Source organism: Dama dama, chromosome 15, assembly GCF_033118175.1.
Source record: "Dama dama isolate Ldn47 chromosome 15, ASM3311817v1, whole genome shotgun sequence".
Lineage (NCBI taxonomy): Eukaryota > Metazoa > Chordata > Mammalia > Artiodactyla > Cervidae > Dama > Dama dama.
Genome location: NC_083695.1, coordinates 85,241,580 through 85,256,249, shown reverse-complemented (window position 1 = coordinate 85,256,249; position 14,670 = coordinate 85,241,580). Strand labels below are relative to the sequence as shown.

Genomic DNA, 14,670 nt, shown 5'->3' with positions numbered 1-14,670 from the left:
GGAAGCTCCCTGTTCGCCAAGCCTTTGCAAGTGCGACGAACCCAGAAATGGGAAGTGCAGGTTCCGTGGGAGCACAGGCAGTCGGTGTGGGGCAGGCCTCTGGGGAAGTGACTCTTCAGCTGACATCTCAGTAGAGTTTGGGGATGGGGGTGAGGTCGGGGGTGGGCGGAGTGTTCCCAGAAGAGGGCACAGCCTGTGGGGAGGACGGCCTGGAGAGAAGAGCTGAAGGCAGACCGGGGGGTGGGCAGGAGGCTCGTGTTCGGGGGCGGGCTGGCTTCGTTGTGCCTGTTTGCACGTTGTGCTGGGAGGGAGGTGGGGTCGCGGCCGGAGAACCCCGGGTGCCAAGGTAAAGATTGGAAAGCCACGGGGTTGGAGTGCACGGGCCCATCCAGCTCCGACAGCCAGAGCTTCCAGAATCCAGCAGCCCCTCTCCGCACCCCCAGCCCTGACACCCAGGGTTTGTGTCCTGAGGCCTGGACATTGCTTCAGGGCAGTGAACGCTGCCTCGCCCATCAGCTGCCTGAAGATGTGGATGGCTCTGGGACAGACGGAGCGTCCCATCCGGGAGGCCCATGGAGTCCACACCTCCTTCCCGGTCATCACACTCAGCGTCCTGACCGTTCCTCCCACCTTCCCAGACACGGGGGCTGCGGTCTGAGAGGTTAGGCTGTGGCTCGCCCACGGCCCCACGGGCTCAGTGCAGACAGAGCCGGGAATGCAGCCTGGCTCTCTGCTCCAGACGGTCTTGCGGGTCCGGCAGCAGGGAAGTAAAACCAGAACTAAGTTCTGCTTCACTAATTTTAAGATGCGGAGGAGGACATGGCCTAGGGAGAAGTCAGCCCAACTGCATTTCACAATCGGACTCATCACGTCTGAGCCGGCAGGGAGTTTGTCGACTGTCTGTCTCTACCGTGAACTAAGGCAGGTGCAAGATGGAGGCTGGTCTCACCTTGGCCTCGGTTTAAATTGGACCTGTGCTGGGTGCTGGTTTGGTTCTTTTACTATCATGATCCAGCCAAATGGCTCCATAAGCTCTAACCAACTTACCTGGTACCTTATATTTATTTATCTCCTGTTCAGTTTGCCTTTCCCTCTATCATGAGGGCTCTCTAGGGTTGGCGAGCTTTGTCTGTCTTCGGTGCCAAGCCTAGGACGGTGCCTGGCTCACTGGGTCCTCCCTGATCGCCACTCAGGTCAGCTGACCCCTGAGGACCCGCGGTGGGCAGGATCGTGGCCTCCCTGCTCACCTTGAGCTGCAGTCACAGTCTTAGGGGTAGACTTGAGAAAGGGGCGTGCTGTCTGTTCTGCTGGGGTTTGAACTCTCAGAAACTCCAGACAGTGGACCCATACTGTGCCTTCACTGCCTTCCCTGGTCTGTGCTTCCCTGGCCGGCGGGAAAGCAACCCTTTAGTTTGGGAGGGTCTCAGAGCTCTGTATTTATGATGGGGGCTGCTGGGACTTTAGGACGTTGGGAGGTGATGCTTGCCCCGCTCCCGTCTCGGGGTTCCTGGGGGTTGTAACTGCCAGGTGTTCCTATTCCGCAGACAGCTTTCAGAGCCGTTCTTTCCGTTGGCGATTTCCTTATGGTTTGACATTTTTCTATAAAGGGCTTCTTCCCCGCGAGTTAGCATGGGAGATACATCTACCTTCTAACACAGAGCAACATTCATGCCTTATAAAACCTCTGAAAAAGCTCCAAGAAGGTGTTTATTCTTTGGCTCTCCCTCATTCATTCATTCATTTTTACTCATTCATGCATAAAGGGCCTATTTACTATGTGACAATGATTGAAATGGATACAGCAGCTCCTACAGATTTGTAAAAACCAAACTGAGTGGGGGTGGGGAAGTGGGGTGGTGCAAGATTTCTAATAATCAAAGCTCTGAGAGCAACTTGCACTGGTATTTAAATGTAACAAACAGTACCTTGCCTTTTTATAGTGGTTCAGAGTTAACCAGTACAGAGGGAGGGGTCTGTAAAAGAAAGGTGAAGTCGCTCAGTTGTCTCTGACCCTTCGTGACCCCATGGACTGTAGCCCACCAGATTCCTCTGTCCATGGAATTTTCTAGGCAAGAATACTGGAGTGGGTTGCTATTTCCTTTTGCCAGGGGATCTTCATGTTTATTAATTTTATTATATTTAACACTAAAACTTGATCCAGGATTTTAGCGTTTGGTGTTCTTATTTAATCGTAAAGGTCTTCCTAAAAAGACTAACACATCATCTTCTTTATTAAAAAAAAAATATATATATATATATATACATATATATATATATAATTTAAAGATCCAAAAGTGCTCCTTATGTGAAGCTCATTCACTTCACAAGTGGATGGAGTGTGAAGGTCTCGTTCCCGTCAGCCCTCAGGAGCCTCCAGCTTTCCCTCTTTCTCTGGTTTGGGCTGTGTCTTTCTGACCTTTGATATGGACTTGACCGGGTCCAGGCAGGAGCGGATAGGAACTCAGCGGCTCATAGTGTGGTCTGGGGCCTGGTGCAGGCCTGCCCTGCATCTCCACCCCATCCTGGCTCACTTCATCATTCTCCGATATCCTCTACTGATGTCTTTTCACCATTACTATGAGTTTCTACTTACTTTATATCCCTGTCTATGGCATTTTCATTATTAAAACTTTATTGTTTATTGTTTGCTGCTGAGCCCAAGAGGATGCTACGATTACATTTTTTTTTTTTCTTCTTGGATCATTTTTTCAAAAAAAATTATTTATTTATTATTTATGGCTGCGCTGGGTCTTCCTTGCTACTCGCAGGCTTTCTCTAGTTGCCGCAAGTGGGGGCTGCTCTCTTCTTGTGGAGTGTGGGTCCAGCAGTTGTGGAGCTCGGACTTAGTTTCCCCGAGGCATGTGGGGTCTTTCCGGACCAGGGATGGAACCTGTGTTCCCTGCATTGGCAGGCGGATTCTTAACCACTGGACCACCAGGGAAGTCCCTGGACCATTTTTTGCTTTTCTTCTTTTTATACTTTCTAGTAGCCTGTGAAATGCTTCTTGTTATGATGTGGCTTAGGCCTCTCATCTCTGCAGTCTGGGTTCCCCTGGGGGCCCCTCCTGGGGCCCTCTGGCCACAGCTCCCACCCGGACATCCCCAGGTCTTTCTTTGCTGTCAGTGGCCACTCCCTTTGCCCCTCTCCTGCCATCTGGACCCAGGCCCTCACTTGTCCTGAGTCACTTCCTCATCTTAATGGAGCAAGCCCAGTCATAACTTCTTGAGAAAGGGCACACGGCAGGTAGACCTTTGAAGATCTTATCGAGTGAAAATGTTAATTGTTTTCCCATTCTCCTGCTTCATGGATAATCCGACAGGGCATAAAATTGAATTCCAGGTTAAAACTCATTCAGAACTTTGAAGCCATTGTCGCATTATCTTCCATTTTTGTTACGAATCAGTACGTTACATGTAAGCTGTTTCATTTTCTTTGCTTTTTCTCTCCAGAATAACATAATACCCTCTTTTCATCACCAGTATTCTAAAGCTGTACAGTCAGAGGCTTTGGAGGTGGGTGAGGCTCATTCACTGTGTGGGACATTTTCTGGAGCCTTTTCATCTGGAAATTTGTAGTTCTGGGAAATGTTCTCGTATTTTTATTATCATTATTTTTTTTTGAAACTTCTTTCCTTCCGTTTTCTCTGGTTTCTTTCCCAATGATGGCCCTCCTCCCCTGGACTGAGTCTTTAATTTTCTCTTCCTTCCTTCCTAGTTTTTCATCTTTGTGCCTTTCAGTTCCTACATTTTCTTTTGGAGATTTCAACTTTATCTTTAAATCTTTCTATGGAATTTTTTCTGCTTCTGTTTTCTATAGACTGGAGCCCTCATCCTGGTGGTGTCAAGCCTGATAGGCTTATAAACTAAACATATTTCCAATGAGCTGGGTGGGGAGAAGTTTGCTGCCTGTCTGTGTGCGGATTTTCAGTTAACCCTTGTGTTCAGTTTGGTATCTCTTCCTTTCCCTCCTACCTTTGTCTTCAAGAGAAGAAAACTCCAGGCTGTGGGTGGGGGTGGTAGGTGGGTGGGGAGGGAGGAGATGACTGCCCAGGGCTGGTGATCAGACCCTGGGGATCTAACGGCTTTTTCCTGCTGCCCCCTTCATCCCTCCCACCTGAGTTCCCAAATACCCTTGAGTTCCTGCCATTTCGGGATGCTACTTTGCACGCCCCCACCCCCCACAAGCTTGCAGGGCCTAGGTTTCTTTCTGCTGCTGTCTGCAGTGTCATTCACTGTTCCTCCAACTGCTTTCCATTTCCTGAACCCCTTCTCAGAAGTAATCTCAAATCGTTCACTTGACCTTTTCCTTGCCTCATTCTCTTTCTGAAGCTGATAGTAACATAGGCAGTGTGTGGCTTGATCCTTGCCTTTCCTTATGTGTCCTGCCCCTTTGTCCGTCTCTGGCAGTGATGGGAACAGCAGGGGAGGGGCTGACGCAGGCCAGGTGAGCAGGACTCAGGGACAGGCAGGGTGCAGGGGTGAGTGGGGTGTTAGGGGATCACCACCCCCAGGTTCCTGGAGTGGATACAGGGGGACCCCCCCAGGCCAGAAGGGGACCGCTCCTTTTCTCGGTGTTAGGTGTGAGATGTCTGTGGGATATCTAAGCCCACAATTCTAGACACTGAGTTATCTGCATGGTAAGTTGCTTGGGGCAGAGGAATGGGCTGGAATCTTGGGAGACCATGTGGTTAGGAAAGTGGTCAGCCTAGGGCCAAACTCAGGAAACCCCAGAATTTGCAGGGGTGGGGGGGACAGAGGGACAGGAGCTGGCAAAGGAGACAGAAGCAGCGAGGTGTTGGAGAATCCCGAGAGGGCAATGGGGGTGAGCAGGGTGGGGGCCTGGAGAGAGGTCCAGAAGAAGGGTGTTGGTGGGAGGGCAGGAGCCAGGGACGGGGGAGCAGGTGGAAGGGAGAAAGTGGAGACAGAAAATGCATTTCTTTCTTTTGAGATGTTTCAGTGAGAAATCATTAACTACAGGGGCACGTGGAGTAAAAGCTTTTATCTCTCCCAGTGGATAAAGTTAAAGCACATTTACTAATGAGAGAAGCCAGAACATAGAGAGCAGCGCTCGTCCGCACTCTGGCCTGCGGATGCCTTTGCCTTTGTTCTGGGTCGATTTCTCTTTCTGGGGCTGATGAGACTCAAGTGAGTTTGCTTCTCCTAAACGTGCACTTGCTGGGAGCCGGGTTTGAGTGCTGACTGCTGCCGGGTGTTGCTCTTGGCTGACGCGCTGCCGGGCTGGGAGGAAGGCTCCGGGCAGAGAGGCTGGGGTCTGTGTCTGGAGGCAAACCTGGCTACACACGGCTTCTAACAGGGGGTCCTCAGGTTGATGCCGGGAGTCATCGCCTGCACCCAGGGGCAATCCTTTTCCAGCACTTTCTGGGGCAGGGTTGGGAGCCGCGCGTGGCTGCTGTCCACAGTGGCGCGGGTGCTCTGGTGGAGGCTGGAACAGCTGGAGGAGAGAGGCCAGACATCCTTCCACATCACACCCAGAGCCCTAAACCCTGGGGGCCCCCACCAGTGGGGGATATTCTCACCCTGTCCCGACAGGAACTAGAATAGGGTTAACCACACTCTGGAAAATATCCCCAAATAACTTAAGAGACCTGCTTCTTCTTTTTTGTTACGCATCCTCAGCGTGGACACCAGGCCTTCCTGTGACCAGCTTGTGGTTGGCAGTCTCAGGGTTTCCCTTCTCAGTCATGCTTCCTACCCCGGCCAGATAAGCTCTGCCCACGAAGCCGTCACCCTGAGCCATCAGCCAGAGATGAGGGTGGTCCATGTCCGGGCACCTTGGGGACCCTGCACTCTTCTCCGACAGATGCTCGGGGTGGTTGTGGACACCGAGCTGAGAGGGGCTGAGAGGGGCTGAGAGTCCCGAGGCCTGTACACCTACAGGCGTCCCCCCAAAACCTGCTTCCTGTCCTCCCCCACCCCCTCTCACCCCCACCTCTAAGCCTCAAGCTACTCATTACACTTCTTCTTTTTAGAACCACCCAAGACAGCCTGGATCCATCTGGAAAATGTGTGTGCGTGTGTTTGAATGAATGTTCAAGGGGGAAGGGAGGCCTAAAGCTATTTCTTCTTCTCGGGCCCTCCATGGAGTTTGCTAATCTGACTGGTTAAAAGTCTGCTTTTATGAATTATCGTTAAAACAGGAAGTGGTTTTCCAAAAACGTTCCTTTCTGACAGAATGGGGGTGGTGGGAGGGAGGCTCAGAGCTTCCTGAAATAAGTGGGTTTTGGAGGGGTGGGCGGCCCGATGTACTGGCCCCCTGGGTCTCCTCGATGGTTTCCCGGCCTGTGCCCTGCAACAGCCACATTTCCTTAAGGCTCCCACCTGGGTGGTCTTCCCCCACTTCTCCCCAAGGTTTTCTTTCTCGGTGACGGGAGATGGGTCAGACCTCCATCTCGTAGGATCTTTTGTCTACTAGTCCCTGGAACCAAAAGAAGTAAAAGGATTGCTTTTCTCCTCCTTTCAGCACTAAGTATTGAAGCCTTCCGGTGGTCTCTATGAGCCCAAAGGGTTTTCAGAGCCTGGGGTTTTCTAAGCCAAGCCCTGCAGCATGCAGGACCCCAGGTGGGCTATCTAGAGAGGGTGGAGTTTTCTACGTAGACCCTGAGAAGCTCCTGGCTTCCTTTGCAAATCATAGTTCTGCAGCTCCATCTCAGAGGTTTTTATTGTCTGGTTTCCTCTGTAGCGTGGGCTCTAATGTTTGGAGAAACAGCTTTGTGAGGGGTGAACACAGGATGTCAGAGAGCAGAGAGCCCTCAGGGGATGTCCTGCAGGACCCTCGCCTGGAGGCCTGCTGTTTGTAAGACAAAGTGTTTGCCATCATTGGAAAAGACCCTGAGGCTGGGAAGGATTGAAGGTGGGAGAAGAAGGGGACGACAGAGGATGAGATGGTTGGATGGCATCACCCACTCGATGGACATGAGTTTGAGCAAGCTCCGGGAGTTGGTGACGGACAAGGAAGTCTGGCGTGCTGCAGTCCATGGGGTTGCAAAGAGTCAGACATGACTGAGCGACTGAACAACACATTCCTGCAGCAGTCACTGTTGGGTTTTGGTGATGCCTAAGTGCAGGTGTGCATACCTTTCCCAACCCTGCTGACAAGCCCTCCCAGGGCAGCGTCTTTTAGGGCTGATGCCTTCTGGCCAACTGCACTTGGGGTTCAGGGCAGGCGGTAGTGTTCTATCTCTTGCTAATGCTCATCTCTAGTTCTGTGAAAACAACCCCCAGTCCTGCAGGGCTGACAGTGCATTACCAGGGGCAGGGAGAGGGTGGATAATGTATGTCACAGGTGTGAAACTGAGCAGAAATGCAAGGCTTGGGAGTCAGATGGTCCTGTCTCCCTGCAGGCTCCCTGGATAAGCCACATCACCCCTCCTGGCCTCTGTGTCCTCATCAGGGACGTGGCAGTAACAGGAAGATGGAGCTTTGCTGGACTCCTAAGGGATTAAGGAAATTGGACCATAGTCATAAAATGCCTAGCATGTGTTTGGCACTTAGTAGGGGCTTGATCACTGGCTGGGATATGTGTTCATTGTTTAATTTGATTATTTTGGTATTGTGGTAAAATAAAAAGGGCTTCCCTGGTGGCTCAGTGGTAAAGAATCTGCCTGCCAATGGCTGTAAAGAATCTGTGGCTTCTTGGGTGGTTCTTCCCATTTCCCCCTTCTCGAGCCGACCACTTATCTCTCTGTCTCTGTGGAGTTGCCTATTCTAAATATTTCATATGAATAGAAAAGAATCATGTAACATGTAGCCTTTCATGTCTGATTTCCTTCACTGAGCATAATGCTTTCAGGGCTCATCAATGTTGCTGCAGAATGTGTCAGTCCGTCATTCTTTTTCTATGGCTGAATAATGTTCTCATGGGGCTTCCCCGGTGGCTCAGTGGTAAACAATCCGCCTGCCAATGCAGGAGATGCAGATTCAATCTCTGGGTCGGGGAGATCCCCTGGAGAAGGAAACGGCAACCCACCCCAGTATTCTTGCCAGGATAATCCCGTGGACAGAGGAGCCTGGTGGGATACAGTCTATAAGGCTGCAAATAGCTGGACACGACTGATGACTGAGCACACCCATGGTAAAATAGACACACTTTTTACCACACTAACCATTTTTAGGGCTCTCATGTTCACCATCTTAACCATTTTAAAGTTCAGTGGCAATGGATACATTTATGGTATTATACAACTGTCACCACTGTCTAGTTCTGGAACTTGTTTATCACTGCAAACAAAGCCCTTACTCGTTAAGCAGTCACTCCCTGTTCCCCCCTCCCCGAGCCAACCACTTATCTCTCTGTCTCTGTGGAGTTGCCTATTCTAAATATTTCATATGAGTAGAATCATGTAACATGTAGCCTTTCACGTCTGGCTTCCTTCACTGAGCATAATGCTTTCAGGGCTCATTGATGCTGCAGAATGTGTCAGTCCTTCATTCCTTTTTATGGCTGAGTAATGTTCTCATGGGGCTTCCCTGGTGGCTCAGTGGTAAAGAATCCGCCTGCTAATGCAGGAGATGCAGATTCAATCCTTGGGTTGGGAAGATGCCCTGGAGAAGGAAACGGCAACCCCCTCCAGTATTCTTGCCTGGGAAGTCCCATGGACAGAGGAGCCTGGCTGGCTACAGTCCATGGGGTCACAAAGAATTGGACACGACTGAGTGACTAAGCAACAACAAAATTTTCTCCTGAGGCCTTAATTTGGAGAATTCACAGGATGGTCGTGAATGCTACTCAATGTCCCACACTCTGGGCTGGGATTCCTTCTGTCCTCATTTCGGAATGAATAGTGTAGATTTTGAAGCAGGAGATGTGGCCACAGATGCATTGAAGGGAAGGGGAAGGGGCAGGGTGACCATGAGCCCCCCCACCCCCCTGATCCCCCCATTCAGCTTAGCTCTGGAGCCACAGCCAGATGCCCCAGGGCTCTCCCAGCAGTGGTTCCTTCTGGGCTCCGGCTGGCAAGGGCTGTGCTCACAGGTAACAGACAGGCTCCCCGTGTCTCCCCGCAGATGCAGGAAAAGGCAAAGGAGATCTACATGACCTTTCTGTCCAGCAAGGCCTCGTCCCAAGTCAACGTCGAGGGCCAGTCCCGCCTCAATGAGAAGATCCTGGAGGAACCGCATCCACTGATGTTCCAGAAGCTCCAGGACCAGGTAACCTGACTTCCCCAGCTGCACCTTGATGGCAAAACTGACATTTCTGCCCCCCTCCTCAGTTTGGAAGAATTCGGTTAAAACTAAATACTGAACACCTTAGAAGTAGTCCCATCCATCTGGGTGGCCTGAGGCACGTGGAGGGGGCGTGGTTGGTGAAAGAGACAGGCTGGCCTGCCAGGCCCAGGATTTGACCCATCGGATCCGCCCTCAGGCCTCTTTACTCTTGGTCTACTCACAGTTTGACCAAGCAGGGTTATCAGTCTTCTCAACCAGATTAGAAGGGAGGCTGGAGCTGTTTGAGGTACCCACACTGAGGAAGCAACATGTGATAACTGCTAAAGGTGGGAGCAACCAGATAAGTCTAGAAAAGCAAGGACAAGACCCGAAGTGGCAGGGAACCTGAGGCTTTTGTAACAATATCCAAACTTCACCACCTGCTTCAGTTGGCCTGTGGTCCACTTTGTCAATGTAGTCCACTTAATGCAGGAGAAGTCAGGTTTAAAAAATGGACCTCTGAGGGATAAACTTTAGTTTTCTGGCGAATTGTCGTATAAGGAATGCCAGCAATAAAATAGGCAACAGGCTGAAACTGTACTTGCAGAGGTTTTTTTCGGATATGTGTTTGCAGATGTGACTATTCATAGCAGGTTCTGTTCTTGTGAAACCTTATATACACACCCGTGGACCATGGAACACTGACAAATTGCTAACTTCTGCTGGCCCTGTTCTTATTGGGGAAGCATAGGCCTTCTTTGGCACACAGGTGGAGACTAGCTCTTAGCTTAATTTAGCAATCCTCCAACATGAGCAAGTGCAGAGCCACCTGGAGGGCTCCATAAAAGAGAAACTGGGCTCCACCCCCAGAGTTAACGAGCAGACTTGATGGTTTCCAGGTGGGTTGAGACCTTGCTCTCCTTGCAAACCCCCAGGTGATGTTGATGCTTCAGGTTCTGAGACTACACTTTGGAAACCACTGGTCCACAGCATCAGTTGGCCTTTTTTTTTTTTGATCAGCTGGAGTGTGCACAGAGCTCAGAGCATGTCCCAGCATCCAGAAGGCTTCATCTGCTCAACATCAGATAGAAAACAAATAGACAGGTAGAAATTATAAATATGAGAATTAACTTGAGAATGTTTTCCAGTTGATACAGTAGCAAATGCAAATTCCACATGAGTTCAACCTCAAATTTGGGTGTCAAAGGGATTCTATAGTTAGCATGGGAAACTTTTTGAGGGCCTCCTGGAGGTGGTGATGTTGAGCAGATGGGAGGGATGCCGTGGACATGGGCTTGTGGAGGGAAAGGAAGGCAGGGTTAAAGGCAGCGCTTGTGGCTGTAGCCACACAGAGGTCTCCGCTTCACCCAGATTCACCCAGAATCATTTACAAGCTTCCTAGGGTACTGTGAAGGGAAGCCAGGGTGAGACCCTGCACTGACACCCCTGTGTTCTACGTTCTCCATAAGAACAATATCCACGCTTCAGGGGTGCCCTTCTGTGCCCCCTTGGCACGTATTTAGTCTCCAGTGAGGAGTTGTACTCCCATTTTGATGATGAGGAAAGCAAGGTTCAGGAGGACTACGTGGTTTGTTACACAGAGTGCCACAGGTCTAGGACATGCTGGAGGCCGATGCACCTGCCTTCAAAGACGGTACTCTGGGGGCTTCCCTGGCAGCGCAATGGTTAAGACTCAGCACTTGCACTGCATGGGGCTCAGGTTCGATCCCTGGTCGGGAAAGTCCCACATGGCATGAGGTGTGGCCAAAGCGAAAAAAATAAGACTGTACTCTGGACTCTTACGGCCCCTCACAGCTCCTCAAAGCCCCAGGAGTTGGAGCAGAGGGATTACATGTGAATACAGCCCTTTTCCGGGGCTGCAGCAGCGAGGAATGAGGAGGGCTGCTGTCACCTCCGTCTCCCAAAGACCCTGCTCTCCTGTGAGAGTTAGGCCTGCGACACGTCTCAAAAAGGAGCTGGACTGCTGTGACCAGAGCACCCCCACTGGATTCAGATCTCGGGAGGTTTAGCTGGTGCAGGAGGGAGGAAATACAAGGGACCAAGGATGATGTTTTTAAGTGACAAAAATATTTTAATTTAATCTTGTTTTTTGGCTTCACCATGCAGCATGTGGGGTCTTAGTTCCCTGCCCAGGGATTGAACCCATGCCCACCTCCAGTGGAAACCTGGAGTCTTAGTCCCTGGACCAGTAGACAAGTCCCAAAAACATTTAAAAAATAATTTTTGTTAAAAAAATCTTTCATCTGCCTAACTAGAAAAATTATATGTACTCAACCAAAGAAACTTGGGAAACCAAAACATAAAAATCAAAAAAATTTGTAATTTTATACTTGGAGCAAATCACTAAGTAACAGCTGATGTCTAGACTTCCCATCATTTTTTTCTATAAATATGTATGTGTACACACATCTAACAAACGTGGCACAATGCAGTTCAAACTATTTCCTGTAAAGAAAGTACTTTTATATCCTGTTGTTGAAAGTCATTTACTTGAGGGGGAAATAGAGGTGCTAACTGTCTTCCTTGGGCATAACTGGATGGAAACAAGATACTTGGAGGGGCTTCCCCAGTGGCTCAACGGTAAGGAATCCAGAGCTGCAGGAGACGCAGGTTCAATCCCTGGGTTGAGAAGACCCCCTGGAGGAGAATATGGCCACCCGCTCCAGTATTGTTGCCTGGGAAATCCCATGGAGAGAGGAGCTTGGTGGGCTACAGCCCAAAGGGTCACAAAGAGTGGGACATGGCTGAGCAACTGAGCATAGCACAGGGTACTTGGAATCTGAGTTGATTCCGTACTGAGTCCCTGTGAAGGCCTCTGGGTTCTGTTTCGCTTCAGAAAACTGTCTCAGGGGCCTTGCTGGTAACCATCGAAGTGCATGCTCAGCACAGTTTGTGGTTCTTTGCCCCCCAAAGGCCCCCACGAGAGCCCTGTTTTCCTAAGGAGAGTGAAGCAGAGGAGAGCATGTTTGGAACCACAAGACTTTAGATAACTTAAAAACCCTTCTCAGTGGCTCTGACTTCATTCAGCCAGGCTCCTCTGTCCATGGAATTCACCAGCTCACCAGGAAAGCTTTAGGGAGCCTTAACCCCTACCTGTGCTGGACAATGCTCCAAGCCCTGGAGGCTGCTATTAGGGCAGCGTGGACTTGGGGGCACAGCTGAAACCTAGAAGGACGGGAAAAATCTTCCCTGAGCATCAGATGAGATAACCTGATGTCCATGAATCTCATTTAAATGAGAGCTTCTTGGGTCTTTGCTCAGGTCCTATTGATTCTTGGTTTACACACAGTTCTAACACATTTTGGTTTTTTTCAGTTCATAGCCTATTTGAAGTGCTGGTAGAGGCTGTGGAGTGAGGAGCTGCAAGAAGCAATGGCTAACAGCCAAGGAGGAGGCAGAAACATGATACTAAAAACAGAAAACGATAGCACAGTGATTGGGAACCACCAAGCGTGAGGGATCACAGTCCCACACACCACACTGGGGGCATCCCAGTACTGTAGGATAGTGGTGCAGTTAGTGATCCTAATGACCCTAAAATGTCAGGCAAAACTTACATTGTGGTCAGCATAGTCACTGTAGAGTGTGTTAGTTGTTTTAATAAGAATTGCATACTTATTAAAATGATATCTTAAGATTGGAGGCTTAAAACTTTGTTCTCTAGAAAATTCGTCATTGGAGAGATTGTCCTCTGATTTAATTTTGCTCTGCTGATGGGGCCCAGTTGTGTTGCCGAGCACGTGCTGGTAAGGCCAGTAGAGGCAAGAGTAGTACTAGGAGCATCCTTGGAACTTCAGCCTATGGTCAAAGGCTGTTGTTGGACAAAGTTAAGTTTCAGGAAACTGGAAGCGGGAGGAGGTGATCTTACACAGAGTTGATTTCTTCAATGAATCGCAACTCACTGCAGCCACTTTTTAATCTTCAAAATTCCCCTGGGGGACTTCCCTGGTGGTGCAGTGGTTAAGACTTCACCTTCCAAAGCAAGGGGTGCAGGTTTGATCCCTGGTCAGGGAGCTAAGATCTCACATGCCTAGGGACCAAAAAACCAAACTATTAAAACAACAACAACAACAAAAAACCCAGAAGCAATATTGTAACAAGTGCAATAAAGACTTTAAAAATGGTTCACGTTAAAAAAAAAAAATTTCCCCTGGGAGGCCTGTTTCGGTTCTAGTTGGTTTGCTGATGTGTGAAGTTGGTTTTTCTTTCATTCCTTTATGCTATTAATATTGGTGGAGAGGGCCTACTGTGTACCTGGGACTGTGCTTGGAACTGTGAGTGCAGTGAGGAAATCGGCATCTGACTAACCATGAGGATAGGAAATACAACAGGCAATGGGCTAAGAGTGACCGAGAGGGGTCGAGTGATCAGGAAGTACTCCCTGAAGATCCGAGTGGCAGAAGGGGGAGCCAGGTGAGAAGACGGGGGCAGGACCTTCCAGCAAGAGCCAGTGGCACATGCAAAGGCCCTGGGGCAGGAAGCCAGTGGGTATGTTGGGAGAGGTCAGTGTGGCTGGAGGGGAAGGAGGGAGATAGAAGAAGCCAAGTTGGGAGGGGCTGGCTGGGTTTAGGCCCTGAGGGAACCAGTTTAATTTCAAACTGGTGACTATTTATGTGCCAGCTGGGCTTATAAGGTTTGGTTCCCTTGAAAGCCAGGCCCCTTGGCTCTGACCCCTAATGCCAGCTGCTTCCTTCCTTCATTGGGATGGGGGGCGGGTGGGTGGCAAGGGAATGCAGATGACTCAGTGCAGAGCCATCTCTGCTGCTAGAAAGTCAGTTGCACACCCACAGTCTCCTGACCATGGTTCATCTCTGTACCCAATGGCCTGACTCCCTGCCCCCTCGCTCCCCCTCCCTGCCCATCACTTCCTGGACGCTGAGTTCACACTCATGTCATCATCACTGTATGTTAGGTTAGGCAGGAGGGGAACTGGGGGCTTATGATCCAGGATGGCCTCCATCCTCCCCCCGCCAACTGGGTCCTGCTTCCTGGCGTGACTTCTGTGGCCTCATCGGTAACACGGAGCTCTCGGCAAACATGGCTGCCTCTCCAGGCTCCTCTGCAAGGCAGTCCACAAGCCTTCAAGGACCAGGTGTTAAAAAGTCGCTCCCTAATGGCCACAACCTTGTACCCTTAGACCCAACGTGTCTCTCTTTTCTTTGACATGAGCATTTAGCAGCTGTGAAACTTTGGGCAAGATGCCACCCTTCTCTGAGCTTCAGTTTCCTCGTTTGTGAAATGCGGGTTATGATAAGGCAGTTCTGAGGATGAAATGCACTCGTGTCTGTGACGTGCTGACCTAGTGCAGAGGCTGGCGTGCAGTCCATAAGTGTTAGCTGTGCGTGTGTCCTTTAAATTGCTTTCATGCAGTTCTCAACCGGGGGCGGTTTGGCCCCTCTGGGGAATGGGCAGTGTCTGGAGACAGTTTTGGTTGTCGCAAGCGGAGTGGGCGTGCTCCTAACGGTGCCAGGATGCACCCCCCACC

At 50.2% G+C, this 14,670-nt stretch overlaps 1 protein-coding gene across 3 annotated transcripts in view; it reads left to right on the top strand.

The window, feature by feature from the left end:
- Nucleotides 1–14,670, top strand: part of RGS10 (regulator of G protein signaling 10) — a 41,250-nt gene that overhangs the window by 17,543 nt on the left and 9,037 nt on the right. For all 3 annotated transcript variants that reach the window (XM_061162765.1, XM_061162764.1, XM_061162766.1), the window contains one exon: nucleotides 9,024–9,167. In XM_061162765.1, the coding sequence (XP_061018748.1) occupies nucleotides 9,024–9,167 (144 nt within the window). The remainder of the gene's footprint in view (nucleotides 1–9,023; nucleotides 9,168–14,670) is intronic.